This window comes from Anguilla rostrata, chromosome 17 (genome assembly GCF_018555375.3).
Source record: "Anguilla rostrata isolate EN2019 chromosome 17, ASM1855537v3, whole genome shotgun sequence".
NCBI classification, from domain to species: Eukaryota; Metazoa; Chordata; class Actinopteri; order Anguilliformes; family Anguillidae; genus Anguilla; species Anguilla rostrata.
Genome location: NC_057949.1, coordinates 29472942 through 29494817, shown reverse-complemented (window position 1 = coordinate 29494817; position 21876 = coordinate 29472942). Strand labels below are relative to the sequence as shown.

Sequence of the window (21876 nt, the reverse complement as noted above, 5' to 3'; positions counted from 1 at the left end):
AAGAAGGCGACGGACGTGCCTTCAGCCCGGCCCCCCCGGCCCCCCACCCACCCGCCCACGCCCCCCAGGGTGCGTGCGGAATGCCACCGTCGCCATGGGATTCATGGAATTTTACCTGGAGATCGACCCTGTGACTCTGAACCTGATCATCCTGGTCGCCAGCTACGTTATCCTGCTCCTCGTCTTCCTCATCTCCTGCATCCTGTACGACTGCCGGGGCAAGGACCCGAGCAAGGAGTACGCCCCCGACCCGGCGCCCGCGCCCCAGCCCTCGCCCATCCGCCTGGTGGTGATGCAGAGCTCGCCGGCGCCGCCCCGCTGGGAGCAGGCCAAGATGGCGGCCGCCTACGAGCCCCCGGGCGCCAGCCCGCCGGAGAGGAAGAGCACGCTGGTCTGAGCGGCGGGGAGCGGGGGAGGGGCGTCGGCTTTCTCTCAGGAGCACGCGTCACTGCAACGTCTCAGCGTTCCCTTCCTTCCTCTTTTCTCACTTCGTTCGTTCTTTCTTTTTTATTGTTTTCACGGTCGATTTCTGGTCAGACGAGACTCTCCGCCTCTGTTTGGACAATGCTGAACTTTGACCTGAGGAGGACGAGGCTGAAGAGGTGAGTAAAGCGAGCGGGCAGGTGGGGGTCCCTCCTCTCCAAACCCTGTTTATCTTCGGCCGGGCGCAGCTAAGTGACCGACGTGCGAGCCGCTTCTGCTTAAATAAGGACTTCTTCCTTTCCCCCACTGCAAAACAATTCCTCCAAACCGACCACACTTACATGTACTCCACGTGCAAGTCTTTTTACCTTCGGCTTGTCTTCGGGAGGTTTTTAAAGTAATATACTAAAGCCAAAATGTTTGGTAATATTTCGCAATGCAAAAACAAAAATGTGGCTGGTCACACAGGCTCTGATATGCAGCTGTAGAACCGCGCACAAGATAAGAGAAGCGCTGCTTGTGTGCTCATTTTTGTGGGACTCCTTGAGTTACTCCCTAGACAGTGAGTTTATTTACACCCGGTTAATCGAGCCGGGTGTTGAGCTGCGCGTTCGGTTTATTAAACTGGATGAAGCGGAGGGACAGACGGGCCAGCGGAGTCCGCCGCGGTGCCGAAATCGGCCGGAGGCTCTCTGCGGATCGCCTTTCGCCCCCTTACACGCGGCAGCGCGGCGCGACCTTCGCCCCCGGGCTGAAAGACGAACCCGAGCGCAGCCCCGCGATTGGCCGGGAACGTTTCGGCAGCGCGGCCCGCCCGGGCGTCCGGTGACAGGCACGAGCGCGAGTCTGAGATCCCGGGGTGCGTGGTGAAAGCTCATGGCGAAACCGTTCAGGACACTCCGCACAGTAGCTGGGAAACACCGCACACACTCCGCACAGCAGCTGGGAAACACCGCACACACGCCGCACAGCAGCTGGGAAACACCGCACACACGCCGCACAGCAGCTGGGAAACACCGCACACACGCCGCACAGCAGCTGGGAAACACCGCACACACGCCGCACAGCAGCTGGGAAACACCGCACACACGCCGCACAGCAGCTGGGAAACACCGCACACACTCCGCACAGCAGCTGGGAAACACCGCACACACGCCGCACAGCAGCTGGGAAACACCGCACACACGCCGCACGGTAGCTGGGAAACACCGCACACACGCCGCACGGTAGCTGGGAAACACCGCACACACTCCGCACAGCAGCTGGGAAACACCGCACACACTCCGCACAGCAGCTGGGAAACACCGCACACACTCCGCACAGCAGCTGGGAAACACCGCACACACTCCGCACAGCAGCTGGGAAGCACCGCAACGCCAGAGCTATTCTGGATGACATCACAAACATCACAGCTCCTGTGTGACTTCCAGTCCACTCCTATGTTAGCGGCCATTAGTATTATGTTGTGACAATTAGCAATTAGGCCTAGCTCTTACTGGTTGTAAAGTACATCGCTGAGCACAATTCTGAATGGTGATTGGCCAACTGGTTGTTCTCATCACTACAATAACACTGGATGTCATTCACCGATAAGATCAACGGACCATGACCAAAATACAGGCGCATGCTCTTCCCCGCGCATTTAAAAAATGTTTGACTGATGTCGGACGGGAAAGTTTTTTTTTTCCCCACACACACCACAAAAGCTGAGCTTGCAGCCCTTCCCGACCAATGCGTTGTGTAAGGACCAGACTTTTAACCAGTAGGGTGTAGGTTCGAGTGGATTTTTAACCAGTAGGGTGTAGGTTTGAGTGGACTTTTAACCAGTAGGGTGTAGGTTCGAGTGGACTTTTAACCACAAGGGTGTAGGTTTGAGTGGACTTTTAACCAGTAGGGTGTAGGTTCGAGCAGACTGTCATTCTTATACTCAGGGGCATAACCTGGATTGCTTCAGTAAACATCTGGCTCCATGAACTGTTTAGTCACATGTCAGCTTCAGCAATTCAACCCAAATACAGACTTGCGCTAATAAAATAAACATCCGTGTCACTGATAATTATAATCGCAGGGCCAATGTATATCCACAAAAACCAATCACCACCCACCCGTGTGTCCACCACCCTGCGACCTTCAGAAGTTTAGTGAAGTGAACTTAACCCTAAAAGGAAGTACTGAGCAGGAATGTGAAAGAAATTTCAAAATAACGTTTGCTTAGGTTCATTCCCCGGGCAGCTGTGAAAGTCTGTTCCCCTCCTGTACCAGCTAGACTAGTTTTCCGAAGATGTTGTTCTGTTACTGGCAGTGCGGAATCTGCTTCCCTGTGGCTCAGCCGAGCCCCACGGGAGGCAGAGGGGCAGAAAAACCTGCTCTGTGCGCCCAGGGTCTGCAGAGCACAGGTGACGGCACCAGAAACACGACAGGCTCGAATGGCCAGGGACGTGATTGGCCAGCTGTCGGGGCCTCCCTCACAGTTCAACCAATCAGAGCGCCTGGTGACAATTTGACCATCTCAATGTCCACACTTTAACCTGATGGAAAATTTGCGATTTGAATTGAAGGCAGTCCACCAGCACAGGTTGATCGATCGGAAGTACCGTTAAAGATTCAGTCGGAACACACTCTCCCCCTCTCCATTTCTCCCCATTAAACACACTCTCCCTCTGTGTCTTTCTCTCTCTCCCTCTCCCTCGGTCTCTCTCTCCCCCCTCCCTCCCTCCCTCTCGGTCTCTCTCTCCCTCTCTCCCTCTCTCCCCCCTCCCTCTCTCCCTCCCCCTCTCCTTGGTGGCCAGTCCCTGCAGGAGTCCGGCTCCTCTCTCTGTGGAGGCAGCAGATTGCTCACAGCTGCTGCTCGTGCCCGAGAGGATATCCCGCCGCTGTCGCCGTTTCTCACCGCGGCGTTCCCATGGCGCTCCCACGGCGTTCCCATGGCGTTCCCACGGCGCTCCGCAGCGCTCCCAACGTTCCCGGCGCTTCCCTCACTAACACCGGCGCGCGAACAAGCCCCAGGCTGCCCAACACAGCTGCACTGAACACGTGACACAAAGACTGAGAACGTAAACGCTTCACCTAAAGCCACCTGATTTCCCTGTTCGGCTGTGGTGGTGATTAAACAAACGCCCGCCTTGTCCTGGACCGGAGACGTGCGTGTTATGTAAGCACGCATGCAAAATATCTGAATGCAAACATTACACACAACCAAAGACACTGTATGTTGGTTTTGAGTGCTTTCAAATTAATTTCCTCTGTCTGTGCACCATTCATTATCTGGAATGCTCAGCAGATTCATAATGCGCTCTGTTCCTCATTCCGTGTTTTCTAATACTAGTAAATACAACAGTGCCGTTCTTTCTTTTTTTTTTGTATATAATCTAAATTTCCATGTTCATCAGACAGGAACTTTACCGCTAATCCCTCCCCCCGTCCCAGTGTGTTTAGCCAGGCTTTCAGCCGCAGAGCATTATGGGACGCGCTCGTGTCAACATCGAGCGCTTTCTCACGTTATTACTGTTCCCGCCACCGCCCGTTAAAAAACCGGCGCGGGGAACGTGACTTCCCAGAACACCGCACAGCCCTGGTGCTCAGCCGTGAACAACATCCTTCCGAAAAGAACACCTTAACCTCCGTGGAAAAGAAAACAAAACTAAAAACACCCCCGTTAAACGAGCCACGAAACCGACAGAAGAAAAACCAGATTGGGAGAAGCGCTGCAAGAGTTCAAAGGGAAACAGGCTGTGCGGTTTTTCATTATAGCACGAGCCTAAGGCGATAATCTGAAAGCTCTTCATATAACCGAAAGCTCTTGTTCTGGAAATATTAGAACGCAAAGCCAACATTTCTGCTCTAAATATAAAGTACTTTATTGCAAGTCAGATTAAAGTTGTGTGTGCTTTGTAAAAAAAAAAAAAAAAAAAACAATAACAATAAAAAACTGCAGTGATGGGATTAAAATGATGGCATGTCTTCTGTCCGAGCACACGGACGGCCCACTGCTGATCTGAGCAGCGGTGCGTTTGTGGGGTCGCAGCCCGGCTGGCCGCCTCTACCCCACGCGCCAACTCAAACCCCCCCTTACCCTGCAGCTGAGACGTCCCCCGGCCCTCACGCGACCGGCACCCAAACACAAAACCTGCGCTTTCACAACCGCCGCGAAAACCGCGCACGGGTTTGATCTGACCCAACAAAGACCCCTGCGCCAAAAACCATAGACGTCATCGCTCTTGTTGATTTTCAGCGGACGCAGGACTATGGGAAGGTATTAACGGGACAGAGCGCGCGTCGTGGAAGTAGGTCACCGATCAAGGAGGCCGCTCGTTACCGTAGTTACGCACCGCCGGAATCTTGTCTTAACAACCGCTTAGCGTAAGACCTTAGTGACCTTTAAACCCGTGCTTTTGACGACAGTTGGTCTCCTCCAACAAGATGCAGCTCTGACAGGAGCTGGAACCCTCAACAGTACAAGCCGTTCAGGGACCCACTCTATTCTTAATCAACCAGCAGCTTTATCAGCAAGAGCTGAGGGCAAGTCATGCAAACAACTGGTATCTGAAGGTCAATATGCACAATGCACTGTTATGATATGATATACAGATATGATTTATGAGTAAGAGTCAACCGATCACATGACACAATGAGATAGTGGCTTACAGTTTGTTTTCACAAGGGAAAAAAGCAGAGCTCTAATTGTTTGAACAGTTATCAGTTATCCATTTTAACATTCAGCAAACATAAACAACCTGCATTGCTGTATGAAACAAACCCAACTCGGCTAACTGTCCGCTTTTGTTTGTTTAAATACTGACATTGCCACACCACAGCAAGGTCTAGGTCTAACGCCACACACGTAAACTAAAGCGAATGTAACGAGTTGTTTTTAAAAGTACCGATCACTTAGTACACGCCCTGCTGTGACACCCTGCACGAGATGCGTTAGCTTGTCTGAGTCGAAAGACTCGTTTTTCTCCACGCGTCCCTCCTCCGCCGTGTCTCACGTTCTTATCGCAGCGCGAGCAGCGCTGCAGAGAACCGCACGCTCAGTGGCCAGGATCGCGAGACAATAAATCCCAGCATATGACGGCCGGCACATTCCCGTTGGGGCCGCGAATGTTATCCTTAAAATATCCCTCACCAGATCGCGCCTCAGCTGTGCCGCCAAAGTCCACCTGCGACAGGCCGATTCCAACAGCACAGCCAAGTCAAACTGCCCCATTGTTCTATGCAATATTATTATGCAATTTATCCACAATATCACAGACAAGAGAATGAATAGCACAAACATCACTTTGTATAGCATGAGCTGATCTCGAAAAGACTGTAAAAAATATATAGCTAGTCAAGTTTGTGAGTTGGTAACAATCCTGATAAGATTTAAAACCGTTGCCACCACAAATGTGTATTTTATACTTCATGCAATATAATCCACGACTTCACCGAAACCTCCATTTAATGCCATTTTGATATTCTGTCCTAAAGGTAAACACGTGAACAGCAGGTCAACTGCAGTTCACCACAATGTGCACAGTGTGTAAACCTAGGGTACGCACGTACGCCTCTGTCTTTAAAAGCAAACGTACAAGCACCTCAGAAGGAGGGTTTGCTTCATCAGAGCCGAACTGCAGCGAGCTGAACACACTGAAAACAGCACACAGCCGATGCTTGGATCCCACACGGGTTCCACACGGGTTCCACACTTCCCACCCAGAACACACTGTGCTTTCGGGTGACTATTAATACACTGCACTCTGAAACATCAAGTGGACAATTTCCAGCGAAGTAAAAATACTCTAATACAAAGGCACATAAAAGCTTTTTTTTTTTTTTTAAAAAGCTTTTTCTGATGGATATGTGCGCACTATATATGACAGGAGGCTGTGACTCCTGATGAAGAGAACGTGCCGAAGACTGTCCATTAAAGCTGTGGGCAGGGGCCCCTCCAGCAAATAAAATGGGGAATCCACTGGGGTCCCAAGCTTAAATTTCAATTCTGCAGCTTTGTGGTTGTTGATGCCACATGCTGTGTTGTACCACACTCAGAACCTCACACAATTACAATTTTAAAAAAAAAGAAATAAGGTTTATGTAAAAACAAGGCGTTACATCACGCTTTTCCCCAGCCGGGTAAATTGGGAGAGTTCTGTTATGCAACCTAAGCCCGTGGTCAGAAAGCTGATAATACTCACGTGTTCTACAAACGCCTCTCTGTAATCTGAACACATCTATAGCGGAGAGGCAGGGGTGTTGGGTGCCAGGAAAGGGGCGGGGCTTAAATAAGGACAACACTGAAGAGAAGGTGTTTGGAGGTGGAGAGCACCCCCCCCCCCGCCTCACCCCGAAACAGGGCCGTCGCTAGTGGGGTAAAAGGTGGTGACGATTTTAGGGCCCCACAGCTAAAAAACAAAAAAGTTCAATTTGCTTTTTTTTTTTTTTTTTTTTTAAAGGGGGCGGGCAGAGCAATAGTCTTTCAGGGGGGCCCAGAAATCCTTGCTACATCCCAGCCTTGAAATAATTTTTTAAAAATTATTTAAAACAGCCCCACCCCTGCATATTTTGGATACAGAATAAGAATTGTGGCCTTAAACCCTGATTCCTATCAGCGCAGGCACAGGTAATCAGAACGGACTCACAAGTCCTGCTGGTTTTATCTGCAGGGAAGCCTTCCACTCCAACCCAGAAATACCAACATGAGTCATTAGGGGCAATCAGTCACAGCTACCAATCCTTCTGTTGTGTTCTTTTCAGTATTTACCCAATTTCAACAATGTATTACTTTCACTTTCATAGAAAATATTATGACTATGCCAAAGTCTTAGATATATGTAGATAATAGTTTCACTCCCTGTTATAATGCCTCCTTTAGCTCTTAAAATCTAGGCGTGTAGCGTGTCAGGTGGCTACAAAACTTTTAAACATTTAAAACACTGACACTTAAAACATTTAGCACAAATCAACTGCCATTGCTGGCCCTGAAAACACAGGCTACTTACTGAAGACCGCAATGTTTAAAAGCTTTTGTAGAATGACACTACACAGTAGTATTTGCAGATATGAACCATAGCCTTTTCTCACCTCAGCTAATTTCATAAAGGATATTAACATGTTATCGTGAACTAGAGTTGGTGTAGGAGCTATCCAGCAACATATAAAGCTGTACTTGAGAAAGCACGTTTGTTAACACGTTCTGTCATACGATCATTACATAAAATCTTGACACTTCCCTTTGTTACTATAGTGGCAGGCTGCTCAGATTTCCCAGACAGTTATTTAAGAATGCAGTTAGGTTCCGCAGATGTGCTCAGCTTACACAGGAACCAGTTTTCCCTGACATTGATGAGCAATACAGGTTTCGTGCACGCGCACCCTACTCTCTTGTAGCGTCACATAGGGATCCCTGAAAGTAACAACCGCCTGATCTTGGCGAGCGGCGATTGGCCCTTTGCTGGTGGCTGGACTCTATGATTGGTTATATTATCCATCGTTCACACAATAATCGAGAGCTACAATGTATGGACAATGTACCAACTATGTGCCGGAGAGGAAACCGGAGAATCGATAGCTAGACATGGCTTTGGTAGATTGCTACAGCTCCGCTTCGCGTGGATTAAATTGATCTTCAATTAGTTGGGTTAGCTCACCTAGCCGAGGCAGTATGGTACTGAGGAAACGACTAAAACTGTGCCTTTTTTAGCGTTTGTTTAGAATTAGAATGTCAGACTGTGCGAGAGAATAGGGTGGTTGGCCGATGCCAGAGGCCTTTTCTTGCGTGCTTAGAATTATCTTTTATTTTTAGCGTTAGTAACGAAACAGAGCCAGCAAGCGACATAGCTTTAAACAGTTTTGATCTTTTTTTTGCCGCCCTCCCGTATCGAACATGAAGAGGGTGAACAGTTTTCAAAGGTGAGTCAAGCCAGAGTCTCTCAATTTCCTGTTATTAACTATTTCTAGTTGGCTTCTCTTATTTGCCATTTACATTGCATTTCGTTTGCTAGCTACCAGCTGACGTTAGGTGACTACTAGCTGGTTAGCTTGTCAACTACGAAGCTGTTAGATCTTGCAAACAAGCTAACCAGCTATTTAGCTAATAAACTTTGACTGTTCTAGAGAGAAGAAACAGGTTTGATTGGAACATGGTGATTTAATTTTTAAAACGAACCACTGCCAGTATTTATAGCTAAAGCTAGCCAATTTCTTGCTTTAAAAGTGCAGTTTCTTTTACAAAATGGTCAGGAAATGTAAATCACATATGGTTGTTTTTTAGTGGCTAGTTTGCTAAATCGGAGACCGTCTTATAATTAGAATGGTCTTTGTTAATCTGCAACTAAACCGCTTAATAATTATATTACAGCCTACTACTATGAACCATGAATTAGCAAATGGTAAACACATTATGGAACCGTCCATCCTTAAATGTGATGGCATGCAATTAGATTTTGTTGAATATTTTCACCTGGTTTAAGTGTATACTGTAAATATTTATCGAGCAGATTTGTATCCGTGCGGACTAGTGTACCAATTTCCTTTACTGTAAATATGTTTATACCTGAATATTTAATAATTTCCTTTCTCGTGCCACAGTGAGCGTGCAAGATTCGAACGTAGAACTTTCTGGATACAAGAACAGTCCCCAAACCACTGTACAGTGCCTTTGACACAATCCATTGTTCCTTAGTTCTTTAGTTAACGCTACTTCTAAAGCCAAGTTTTAGCCACAGGTGTTGTACTGGCAGATGTTGTGCTGGTATGTATGTTAATTATGACGGAAGTAATAACATGCTGTACTAGGTCTCATTTTCGATCGTTATAGAGAACATTACAAATCGCTCAAAATACGAATCTGAAGATCTTTAAGGACATGTTTAACATCCCAAACTAGTGATTTATGTGTTGTTGTATTGTATCCTATTTTATACTCTTTCGTTACATATATCCTTAAAGATAATTCAAAAGCCACCACCAATTAAACATTTGGCGCAAGATAGCTTGCTCCTTGCTAATATTATGTATGGTTTAGATTTTTTCTTTTATTTTTTTTGGTAGCACTTGCTTTGGTTACGTACTACTGGGTCTATAGCGAAACCAAAGGTACCATTATTTATGCAAACAAAGCTTCCTGTAAGCCCTCTTGTTGTTGCATGATCGCAGTTGAGTCTCGTGACAGTGTATAAAGGCGCATGGAAAAGGTGGCGCACGGGCAACGGGCAACAGGCAAAAGAGAAGCTGTGGCGGGCCGTGACTGAGACGGCAGCGCGTGCGGTGAAGTAGCCTGTATGTCCTGGTCTCCGCCACTGCAACATGCACTGCCGAATGTACAAAAACAGTTGGTCGTAATGCTGTGAACTGATAGATGTCACTGAGGGCGAAAGTTCTTTCTTGTCATGGCAGAAGGGGCGTGTCACAGTGCTCGTCAGTGCCTCTTCCTGTCTCTTTCTTTGAAGGGATGCCCCTCCCTCACCACCAGCTCCTACTCTCTGTCACACAATTGAGCCATTTAAAGCATTGGACTGCTGGCTGAATACTTTGAAGGGGAATTTGTCATTTAAATATACCAGTTTTGTAGCTGCATGGTTAAAACCAATGTTGTGGAGTTTGTTTTTAGATTTTAAACTCTGCATGCTCCATTTAGGTGGCTTAAAGAGTTTCAAACCTTTTTCATAGTATTAATGTATGCACCTGGTGATTTACTGCAGAAATTTAGGTTCAGCACTTCACTCAAAGGTATAACAAGCCCCACCTGAAAGGTGAATCTGCAACCCACTTATGTGGTGTGAACAAGCCCGTGTCACTTCCTGTCACATAACCAGTGTGTGTGTGTGTTTTTTCTTTTTTTTTAGGTTCATGAACAGCCGCGCTGCAGCTAACAGCCGCTACCAGCCCACCTGCTATGAGCATGCCGCTAACTGCTACACACACGCGGTGAGCCCCACTGCCCCCTCTGGCCTGTGCATTCCAGCGCTGACATCCGCTGGCCTGTTTCCCACGGTTACCTTCCTTAAAATTCAGCCTTTCATCAGCTTCCCTGTACCGGTGTCAGGTCCTTTGGGCTGGGCGCCTTGGTAAACTGTGCTGTGTTTAGCTGCTCCTTCTGTGTACCTGTGTTTCCCTGTGCTGTGTTCAGCTGCTCATTCGGTGTACCTGTGTTTCTCTGTGCCGTGTTAAGCTGCTCATTCGGTGTGCCTGTGTTTCTCTGTGCTGTGTTCAGCTGCTCATTCGGTGTACCTGTGTTTCTCTGTGCCGTGTTCAGCTCCTGATAGTCCCCGCCATCGTTGGCATGGCGCTGCTGTACCGGCAGTCGGACAGCGGTTGGGAGCGGGTGACGGCCTGGGTCTACGGGACGGGGCTGTGCGCCCTCTTCCTCGTCTCCACCATCTTCCACATCGTCACCTGGAAGAAGAGTCACATGAGGTAGGGCTCAGCAAGGCAATCATGCTACATGGACTGCATTTATATAGCGCCTTTATCCAAAGCACTTTACAATCGATGCCTCTCATTCACCCATTCATACACACACACACGCTCACACGCCAACGGTGAAAGGCTGCCATGCAAGGTACCAGTCAGCTCGTTGGGAGCAATTAGGGGTTAGGTGTTTGCTCCAGGGACACTTTGAAATGCCCAGGGCGGGGGATCGAACCGGCAACCCTCTGACTGCCAGACAAACGCTCCCAACCGCTATGTCGCCCCCATGTCACCAGTAATCACATTTGGGGGAAAATGTATCAATCACTATATCTGGGCTCTAAAAGAGACACCAGCAGACAAATGATCTCAAAAACGCGACGCAGCACGGCCACCGAACAGCACGGCCTGCCGCCGCAGCGGGTTTCTCTCTAACGTTCCCGTCCTGTCCGACCCCTTTGTTCTGCACACAAAGGTTTCCATTGTCAGTCAGAACTCAATAACGCGGCATTCAGCGGTTTGGCTTGGATGGCCCGAGTGCAAGCCTCCGTGTGGACGGGTTCACCAACTGCACTTCTCGTCAGGGTAATATCTTAATAATATCTCCCCATAAGCGGAAATAGATTTTATTGTTCTAGATGGATATCCGTTTTTCACCATCATACCAAGGTGAAGGTCTGAGCATTTATCAAGGAGTAGGCCATCTCAGACTTCAACTGGCGTGGCACTGCACTCTGAGCTACGTCTCAACTTCTGTGGCACTACACACTGCCCCACGTTAACTTCTGTGGCACTACACACTGACCCACATTAACTTCTGTGGCACTACACACTGACCCACGTTAACTTCTGTGGCACTACACACTGACCCACGTTAACTTCTGTGGCACTACACACTGACCCACATGTTAACTTCTGTGGCACTACACACTGACCCACATTAATTTCTGTGGCACTACACACTGACCCACATTAACTTCTGTGGCACTACACACTGACCCACATTAACTTCTGTGGCACTACACACTGACCCAGGAACTGGGCTTGTAACCGAAAGGTCGCAGGTTCGATTCCCGGGTAGGACACTGCCGTTGTGCCCTTGAGCAAGGTACTTAACCGAAATTGCTTCAGTATATATCCAGCTGTATAAATGGATACAATGTAAAAATGCTGTGTAAAAGTTGTGTAAGTCGCTCTGGATAAGAGCGTCTGCTAAATGCCTGTAATGTAATGTAATGACCCACATTAACTTCTGTGGCACTACACACTGACCCACATTAACTTCTGTGGCACTACACACTGACCCACATTAACTTCTGTGGCACTACACACTGACCCACATTAACTTCTGTGGCACTACACACTGACCCACATTAACTTCTGTGGCACTACACACTGACCAACGTTAACTTCTGTGGCACTACACACTGACCCACATGTTAAACTTCTGTGGCACTACACACTGACCCACATGTTAAACTTCTGTGGCACTACACACTGACCCACATGTTAACTTCTGTGGCACTACACACTGACCCACATTAATTTCTGTGGCACTACACACTGACCCACATTAACTTCTGTGGCACTACACACTGACCCACATTAACTTCTGTGGCACTACACACTGACCCACATTAACTTCTGTGGCACTACACACTGACCCACATTAACTTCTGTGGCACTACACACTGACCCACATTAACTTCTGTGGCACTACACACTGACCCACATGTTAACTTCTGTGGCACCACACACTGACCCACATTAACTTCTGTGGCACTACACACTGACCCACATTAACTTCTGTGGCACTACACACTGACCCACATTAACTTCTGTGGCACTACACACTGACCCACATTAACTTCTGTGGCACTACACACTGACCCACATGTTAACTTCTGTGGCACTACACACTGACCCACGTTAACTTCTGTGGCACTACACACTGACCCACGTTAACTTCTGTGGCACTACACACTGACCCACATTAACTTCTGTGGCACTACACACTGACCCACATGTTAACTTCTGTGGCACTACACACTGACCCACATGTTAACTTCTGTGGCACTACACACTGACCCACGTTAACTTCTGTGGCACTACACACTGACCCACGTTAACTTCTGTGGCACTACACACTGACCCACGTTAGCTTCTGTGGCACTACACACTGACCCACGTTAGCTTCTGTGGCACTACACACTGACCCACGTTAACTTCTGTGGCACTACACACTGACCCACGTTAACTTCTGTGGCACTACACACTGACCCACGTTAACTTCTGTGGCACTACACACTGACCCACGTTAACTTCTGTGGCACTACACACTGACCCACGTTAACTTCTGTGGCACTACACACTGAGCTACGTCTAGCAGGTGAAGCGTTTGTTGAGGGGGCTGCGGGAGTGTGTGACCGCCTGTGTTGTTGGCAGGGAAATCGAGCACTGCTTCCACATGTGCGACAGAGTGGTGATCTACTTCTTCATCGCCGCCTCCTACACACCCTGGTGAGTCTGAGCACCTGCCTCACCCTGTCCGGGGCGCCATTCGGGCTCACCCTGTCCGGGGCGCCATTCGGGCTCGCGCTGTTCACAGGGGGTATGAAGCAGCGTTCTCCACTGGCTGGAGTCCAGCTTTCTAGTGTGTTTTTATTAGAACTTCTGGAAAAGAGCGTTTCATCGCTGGTCCTGCAAGGGCCGCAGTGCATTCTGGGGATTCCAGCTCTCTTTAAACCACTGACACATCTGGAGACAGGGTTCAATCATGCAAGACAAAGTTTAAACAGTAAACTGTTTGGCTGCTCAAATGTTACTGATATTTAACTCTAACATTCCAGCTACATGGTAGTCATAGTGGATAGATGTATACATATCATTTAACACTGAAGAACAATTATTATTATTTTTCCTTTTTAATAAATATATCTTACAATGACCCCCCACCCCACCCATTTCTGGTGCTTGCATCAGCAGCAGTACAGAGCCTGTTCTGAGCAGCCTCATACACACTGTGGCCCCCCAGGACCAGGGCTGAGGTTCCTCGTTCTCTTGCCGTTTCAGGCTGAACCTCCGGGAGCTGGGGCCTCTAGCCTCTCACATGCGCTGGTTTGTGTGGCTGATGGCGGCCGCCGGCACCATCTATGTGTTCAAATACCACGAAAGGTGAGTGCTGAACGGGCCCGCCGTGTTCTCACCGCCACAGCGGCTGACGTAGACCATAGCTCTGCAGTAATATAACCGCTGCATGCAATGTCTCAGTGTGCAGGTGTAGACCATAGCTCTGCAATAATATAACCGCTGCATGCAATGTCTCAGTGTGCAGGTGTAGACCACAGCTCTGCAGTAATATAACCGCTGCATGCAATGTCTCAGTGTGCAGGTGTAGACCATAGCTCTGCAGTAATATAACCACTGCATGCAATGCAATGTCTCAGTGTGCAGGTGTAGACCACAGCTCTGCAGTAATATAACCGCTGCATGCAGTGTCTCAGTGTGCAGGTGTAGACCATAGCTCTGCAGTAATATAACCGCTGCATGCAGTGTCTCAGTGTGCAGGTGTAGACCATAGCTCTGCAGTAATATAACCGCTGCATGCAATGTCTCAGTGTGCAGGTGTAGACCATAGCTCTGCAGTAATATAGCCGCTGCATGCAATGTCTCAGTGTGCAGGTGTAGACCATAGCTCTGCAGTAATAGACCTGCTGCATGCAATGCAATGTCTCAGTGGCAGGAGTGCATATGTAAATGTCCGAATTTTCAGTGCGAGTGTTGGATTTGACCCATGTCTGCTTTTTCTGGGGTTTTTGTTTTTTGCATATGGGAGGGATATAAAAAATTGCTTAAATTTGGTATTAAGGACAAACTGCATCGCTGTCATAAATAGAATCTAGGCCATAGTTTGTGTGAAGTTTATTTCTGTGATATGGTTTGGTTTGTGTTGGATGTCATATTTAAAGTCTGCTGTTCTTTATAGGTATAAACTAGTGGAGCTCGCCTTCTATCTAACAATGGGTTTTTTCCCTGCATTGGTTGTGACATCAATGGTACCGTATGCATTTACCTTTTTAAGCCTTTTCCCATTTCTAGCCTTTTCTCACGCCCCCTGTAGTCCTGGTGTACTCAAGTCCACCCCTGAAGGAGCGCTTGTCCCCTCTGTGTGTGTGTGAGAGTGCGTGTGCGAGAGTGTGAGTGAGTGTGTGTACGTGAGAGAGTGTGCGTGCACGCATGTGTGTGTGGGGGCGTGTATGAATTCCAATGCATGTTCCATCCCTGACTGAACCCTTATGGAAATGGAATATCCTACAGTATAAAGTAAATATGTGGGCTTTTTAGAAAATATTATTCTAATTTATTACACAATATTATATAATGCATTATCCTAAGGAACCAATAGTTCACACATTTGGCAAAATATTGTGATAATATTGAAAATGTATCTTCAAATATATTCCATTCCCTTGGGAAGTCGTTGAATGTTGTCTGGACCAAAGCAGTGTAATGGACTGTAACCATAGCAATCGGTCTTTAAAGGGCAATGTGCGGCAGATGGGAAAAATTAAAATTAAAAAAGCATTATCATTAGAAATGCCCATTATTGCTGCCTGTCATTCCACAGCATAACTGCATTAACTGCAGGTAACAGCTTGTGTTTAGCTGTGAGCTGTACAGGCCTTTTTGTCTAATGCAAGCAAATCTTCCATTTGGTGCCTGCCGCACGTTACCCATTTGGTAAAATCCCCGCACTGTTATACAGACCTCTTAAGTCTCATCTTTTGTTTCCATCTTTCCTGTAAAATCCATGAATGAGCATTTTGATGTGTGCAGTATCATGTGGAAGTGTAGAGCATGAGGTAGAGCAGGCCTGTAGCACAGGACGGCGGCTGACTGATCAGACAGACACCCCAGCCGGGTGAAGCTGATTTTTGGGAGACAATTTGGGAGATTTTTGGGAGCCTGGGAGTAGTTGCAAGATTTAACATAATTTTGCAGGGATGTGATTAAATACGGCAGAATCCTGAAACTTCTGGAATATTTGGGCTGTCTGGCATAGCATGAAAGACCAATGTCTCTGCGGACAGTTTGAGATGGACCTTAGGAAATTACTGACTCAGAGCTCCCCCTAGGGGTCATAGTGCAGAAGTCCATCTGAGAGGAGAGTCTAGTGTTGGCCAGTTTAGGTTGTGGGTACATTATGTGATACCGGCCTTTAGTAAGCTAGGCTAGGTATTGAGGAAGTCATGTACATATTTTACATTTCATATTCTAACACAACATAATTTTTCGCAGAACAACACGGACGGTCTCCAGGAGCTGGCGTGCGGGGGCCTGATCTACTGCCTGGGCGTGTTCTTCTTCAAATGCGACGGGGTCATCCCCTTCGCCCACGCCATCTGGCACGTGTTCGTGGCGCTGGCCGCGGCCGTGCACTACTACGCCATCTGGAAGTACCTGTACAGGAGCCCCGCGGCCGACGTCATCCGCGACGTGTGAGAGAGCGCCCGCGAGGAGAGAGCGCCCGCGAGGAGAGAGCGCCGCGAGGAGGGAGCGCCGCAGGAGGGCGCCGCCGCGCGCGATCGGTCTCTCTCTCCCTCCCCTCTGTCTTCTCTCCTCTCTGTCTGATCTCTCTCCTCTCCCCCTCTTCTTCTCTCTCTCTCTGTCCCTCTTCCCCTCTTCCATCTCTCTCCCTCTCTCTCTCCCTCCCCGTTTCTGTCCCCCGTCTCTCTCCCTGTGTTGTGTCTGTCTGTCTCTCTACCTCCTCCTTGCTCTGTCTGTATCTCTCTGTCTGTCTGTCTGTCTCCCTCCCCCCTTTGCTCTGTCTGTCTCTCTCTCCCTTTCTCACTCCTGCCTGTTTCTCTCCCTCCCTCCCTCCCTCCCTCCCTCTCTCGTACACCAGAAACAAATGGCGTAAACCTTGCGCACAAGACTTGCGTAATTCCTCCTGGAATGCCCAGACGTCGTGATCGACAGCCAGAAGTTTACGAAAAAACGACAGTGTATTGTTTACGGTTTTCTAAGCAGGAGTGTGCTGTTAGAGTCCGAGTCTGTGCGTTCTCCCCGGCCTCCAGCAAGCAGAGCTCGGGATTCCTTTTTCTACCACAGAACCAAACAACCCACGTTCGACCTTTCATTCTGCTTCCTGTTTAAAATTTGGTTTTCTCAAAAATTCTTTAAAGCAAATTAATCCACTTTGTATGCTCTCCGATATCACAATATTTTAATATTTAGTTTCTTTTTCCTTCAGATCACATTCCATATGAAATTTTTTTTTTTTTTTAATGCTTTTGATAGTTACCTGCATGGGTAAGAACATTTGGAGCTGTAGATTTTTTGGGGGGCGTTTGGGACCACATCTGAAGCCTGTATTTCACATTTCCAGTATTGCTCCAGGTATTACTGCTGTCCTGCGTTTTAAGTACGGTGTCATTTTGATCAACAGTATTTGAAAACGCAGTCTTGAAAATATTTTTCTGAGGTCACTTTTGTACCACAAAGAACCACTTATATTTTATATCTTGAATTGTGCTGAATATCTCCTTCTGTTCAACACAAAATCCATTTTGTATTTTTAAGCCCATAACCAATTTGCTGAATATAGGTGCACTGGCAATGTGGAACAGTCCAGTGATGAAATTTCTCAGTTTGAATAATGAACAAGGTTATTTCACTTTCTTTGAGCATGTGTGACCAAAATCAAAGTGTGCTGTGGGAGAGGAACGGACCGGCTGGTTTCAGCCATTCAATGAACTCGCATTCAGGGCTAACGAGAACTTAACGAGAAGGGACCCTGAATGGATCTTTAAAAATCAAGTGTTTTGCAAGTGAAGTTTTTCTAAACGAGAAATGTGAAACAATTAAAGGGGATTCGTTTTCAAATAAAGATGTGAACAGAGGGTTAACGGATTAACGCACTTCTACCGTTTTGCACAAAATTGTCCGTCTCTGCAGAAGCAAAGAAGCGCCTGGAGTTTGCAGTGAAAAACACACCAGCTGACGTGTGAACTGCAGAGTCCCTGTACTGGGGCAAAGATAAAACCCATGGCAGTCCATGTGATGATGATATGACCGGTAACATTGCCAGTAATCATTAGCTGTAGGTTTTGGCTGAATATTGGCAGATATTAGTTTCTTACACTGTGAAAGGACCTTCTGGCGAGCTGACCGAGTGTTATAAATAGTGTTATAAACCAGCTACGCTGCGTTATAAATGAATGTTGAATTAGCTACGCAGCAGGTATTGCGCAGACTGGTTGCTGGCACACGCGAGATCGTCCCACTGAATGTTGGTTTCTGTAAAATAATGTACGCATATCTCCCCCCACATTTCTGTACGAAACCCAGAGGCGATTCTCTCCCAGCCTGAAGCACAGACGTTTCTGAAAACTGCGCGTCAGGTGCAGGCAGTGCTCTATTTGTTGGGGGTGGCGGAGGATGAACACGTTACAGAGCTACACTGCCTTAAATCACTCACATCCATTTCTGCTTCTTAAAGCTTGTGTTTGGATTGAATCTTAGCCTCTTAGTTCTGAAACTATAATGGAACTGACACTGCTCTGTCTTTTCAGAGAGAGAACTTAAGAGGTCTGTTTCCATTTTCCCCCTGACATAAAAAGATATAATTTTACAGACTAGTCTGAAGACGACACCAGGAAGTGAAGATAGTACAGCATTAAAAACTCACTGCGGCAGTCGAGAGGCTGGCTGGTCCGCTTGATTGTCTTTTTTTTTTCTCCTCATGATTATACATCAAGCTGTGGCACAGAATCTGTACCAGTCTTTTGAATAATGTATTTCTTTCATATCATCCATTTGTGTGTATTGGTGCTGCACATAAAGACTATTGGTCTCAGATTCTTTTCAAATTTCTAATGTGTTAATAAAAAGTAAAGCCTATTGACTGTCTTCTCCTGTTTGTCTTTTAAAATATAAAATGCCTTTCAGCTTTCACTCTAGTAGCATCAGTCGGTGAATTGTAACATTTTTCCCAGACAGAAATTACGAGCAACTATCAACAGTTGTGTTCTTATAAAGCAGTTCAGAAAAGGAGCCTTTTCTCTGTAAATAGTTGTATGTGAAATTGGAGTATGAAAGGAAAAGAAAATATGGTTTGCAGCACTAATACTTTGGGTGGAAATAGATTTAAGGCCTAGTACTAATAGTGGCTGCAGGTCCATCCATCAGACACCAGGGGGCACTTTAATGCTGTTCCAGGATCAGGTTTTACCCATGCTCCTATCCAGGCCTTAATATCGCAAGCTAAAGGCCAGAACTACGCTACATCACAGCTCCTCGTCAGATATTCTTTATGAATACAGCCACTGATTTAATTAACCACACACTGCATTGCACCTACTCAGCGTCTCTCTCCAGAAACGATGGGTGTGGGCGTTTTACAGAAAGGCACAAACGCACAGTTCTTCCACCTTCTAATGGGACCTGAATAGACTTCACACCTGGTAAAGGCTTCTAGCTGTAAATACGTGGGCCTAAGTGCAGCCTAGTCCTCAACGTTTTCATCTTGTTTTAATCTGAAAAGTGCATATTACCTGGAAGAGGGGAAAAAACAGCATTTCCTTCTTCGTTTATTAGTGATTGGATTCGAAAAACGCACACTGCGAAGGCGGATAATTGTCCGAGATCCTTCAAAAAGCGTCGTTGCCCACAGTTAAGGGTACTGGATTAGCGGAAGCAATGAAGGTAGGTCAGGATATGACCCACTTTCACGTGATGAAAGAAATGAGTTCGTCGTTCATGTACGGCTCTTAGCCTAAATTATCTGGAAGTGAAGGTGGTTTTTGACGCAATCAAAACGGCTCAACAGAAGGCTTGAGATTGATTGCGCCCGGTAGCTGTCTGCTCCATCCAACAGACTTTACACGAAAATATTTCATGTCTGCCTAATGCTGTAGAATAGAATTTCTAATTTTCGCAAATGACAAACCGTTGCCTCCTGAACAAACTGATAGTTCGTGAAGTGTGAAGTAAATGTAGGAGGAAGGTGCCACACTTTAATTAGGTCTTTCGGTTCATTTAGCAAACATGAAAACACCAGTTTGTGTCCATCACCTTCGTTTCCAGCTTCAGCTTTGTGTCTGAATTCACACAATTGAACAGAATTTAAACATACTACAAAACATGCGACTAAAACATGCGAGGAGGGCGCTAGTGCGTGTTTATGTTGTTGCACTTTCTGCTGCTGGACCCAGAGTAGGCCTAACAGCCTAAAAATATTATATTTTCTGTACGACTGGATATAACTCAAGTCAGCTGTAGCTCTCCCTAACACTAACAGGCCGCTTGTGTTTGCCTACACACGCGGCATAACACACAAAGCAAACATGCGAAAAAGCACCATCCAAGCAGCTTATCTCTATTCGTACTGGAACATAGGTAGGACATAACTAGTACAATAAATGATCACATTTCGACAAACTATGGCATTAGATATACAACAATACATAAACAAGTCATACGTTTGTGTTCGTCAGCTACTACAACAGCAGAGATTCTGAGTAGCCAGCTACTCACCCAGGCTGGTTCTATAGTCATGGCAGATAAGGCGGGTCTTCCAAACAAAGCGGGGTTCCACACAAACTCTCGGTGCTTCGTTAACTTGCCGGCACTTGGACTGGGGCCTAGTCTACTCGTCTCTGGATATCACACCTTTTCGGCACGACCAGGACCAACATACAAAGCAGGACTATAAGATGAAACAAAACGCCATCTTGCTATTGTAGGCTACCTCTTTTTCGAGATGCCACATTTTGTTTTTAAGTTTGAGTAGGCTATCTATAGCTTCAGCGTTTTCCCGAGCCCAAGTTCTCACATGAAATTAAGAGTTCACAGGTGAGGTAAATTAAACTTAAAGGGAACCCCGCCTGTTCAGACTTGTAGGCCTTAATGTGGTGTAAATGCCTTCAATTGTATAAACATCCCATAAAAAACATAATGAAAGATTATAGTTATTTTAAAATGTACATAAATCGTTCGACTCGTCGATCGCCATTGTTATTCCCATCGCAGTGCACTCTAGGTAGTGACGTCAAATGATTTCACGGGTGTCCCGGTCCATTGCTCTTGTCCATTGAAAATGTCTTCCGTTCAGCCTTTTCGATTCGAGCTAGAGCGGGACATCACTCTACATGAAAGCACCAAGGGCAACCCTCATCAAATAAATCAAAACGATGAAGGTCGGGGGCAACAGGAGACGAGAGTAGGGCGTCTGTGGAGCAACTGCTCGTCTATGCCAACATCTTAATGCCTATGCTTAATCCCTAATGATCATACGTGCTGATACACCAAGATGTTTAGCTATTGCATCCATCCTATTCATAGATATCCCATCACATCACGTACAAATTCTGTGGCATTGTATTTATATTTTTTACTATTAATAACGGCAACAGCTGAGCGAGCTTCCAGTTCAACCATTTTGAGTCATCTACCCAAAGTGCATTGCGCGTCTGAAATAATGGCGATATCCATTGGTCAAAATTTCTATTAAAGGCTAAGGTTTTTAAAAATAACTGTAATCTTTCGTGTGGTTTTTACAACATATTTCCATGGTTGAGGGCATTTACAACATATTAAGCCCTACAAGTCTTAACAGGCGGCGTTCCCTTTAAAGTGAGACAGCTATGCCAGCTGATTCGCATTGTACTGTAGCTTGAAGACACCTCCCGCTTCTTTTAGTAGGGTAGCCGAGCCAACATGACAAATCGGCTAAAACCTAACAGGCATGTCATCAGAAAACAGACCACAGTAGCCGAATAGAGAACAAAACTGCATAGCAAATTTAAATTACATTTATCTTAAGCTAAAAGGGAGCTAGAGAGAGGCCCCATTTGAAGTTCTAAGATAATGTTAAATTGATTAAATAAATATGTTCTAATAACAAAATGGGTTCGTAATCCGGTATTTAGGTCCAGTTTCCCTTTACCTCTCCGTGGGGATCGTTTCTCAAATTACATAGATTGGAATCAGGTCTGATGCAAAATGGCAGCATCCTTCGTTTGTCGGTTGATTATAACGGACAACCTCTCTTAAAGGTTAATC

The 21876-nt window shown here is 46.7% G+C and overlaps 3 protein-coding genes across 7 annotated transcripts in view; 2 read left to right on the top strand and 1 right to left on the bottom strand.

Annotated features, from left to right (window-relative positions):
- Window positions 1–10773, bottom strand: part of pctp (phosphatidylcholine transfer protein) — a 32187-nt gene extending 21414 nt beyond the window's left edge. Inside the window, exon 1 of one of the 4 annotated variants that reach the window (XM_064316481.1) lies at window positions 10633–10773. The gene's annotated coding sequence lies outside the window, so the exon portion shown is untranslated. Of the gene's footprint in view, window positions 1–115; window positions 239–10632 lie in introns of those variants that run through there. The other 3 variants (XM_064316482.1, XM_064316485.1, XM_064316483.1) reach the window with 3 other exon arrangements.
- LOC135244203 (small integral membrane protein 36-like) lies at window positions 10–3768 on the top strand. The gene is made up of 2 exons (XM_064316487.1): window positions 10–602; window positions 3213–3768. The coding sequence occupies exon 1, from the start codon at window positions 95–97 to the stop codon at window positions 395–397; it is 303 nt and encodes a 100-aa protein (XP_064172557.1). The 5' UTR covers window positions 10–94; the 3' UTR covers window positions 398–602; window positions 3213–3768.
- On the top strand, window positions 482–16367 carry mmd (monocyte to macrophage differentiation-associated). Of its 2 annotated transcripts, none has more exons than XM_064316477.1 (7): window positions 482–602; window positions 10248–10329; window positions 10658–10818; window positions 13258–13332; window positions 13885–13986; window positions 14798–14867; window positions 16111–16367. In XM_064316477.1, the coding sequence occupies exons 1-7, from the start codon at window positions 565–567 to the stop codon at window positions 16312–16314; spliced, it is 732 nt and encodes a 243-aa protein (XP_064172547.1). In that variant the 5' UTR covers window positions 482–564; the 3' UTR covers window positions 16315–16367. The 2 variants fall into 2 exon arrangements, with proteins under 2 accessions (XP_064172547.1, XP_064172548.1); XM_064316478.1 differs by lacking the exon at window positions 482–602 and adding an exon at window positions 7832–8313.
- The last annotated feature ends 5509 nt before the right edge of the window (window positions 16368–21876 follow it).

Coding starts and splice junctions, on each gene's coding strand:
- LOC135244203 (XM_064316487.1), top strand. CDS start 95: ATGGGATTCATGGAATTTTACCTGGAGATCGACCCTGTGACTCTGAAC.
- mmd (XM_064316477.1), top strand. CDS start 565: ATGCTGAACTTTGACCTGAGGAGGACGAGGCTGAAGAG. Junction 603..10,247: donor AGGAGGACGAGGCTGAAGAG/GTGAGTAAAGCG, acceptor CTTTTTTTTTAG/GTTCATGAACAGCCGCGCTG. Junction 13,333..13,884: donor GCCGCCTCCTACACACCCTG/GTGAGTCTGAGC, acceptor TTGCCGTTTCAG/GCTGAACCTCCGGGAGCTGG.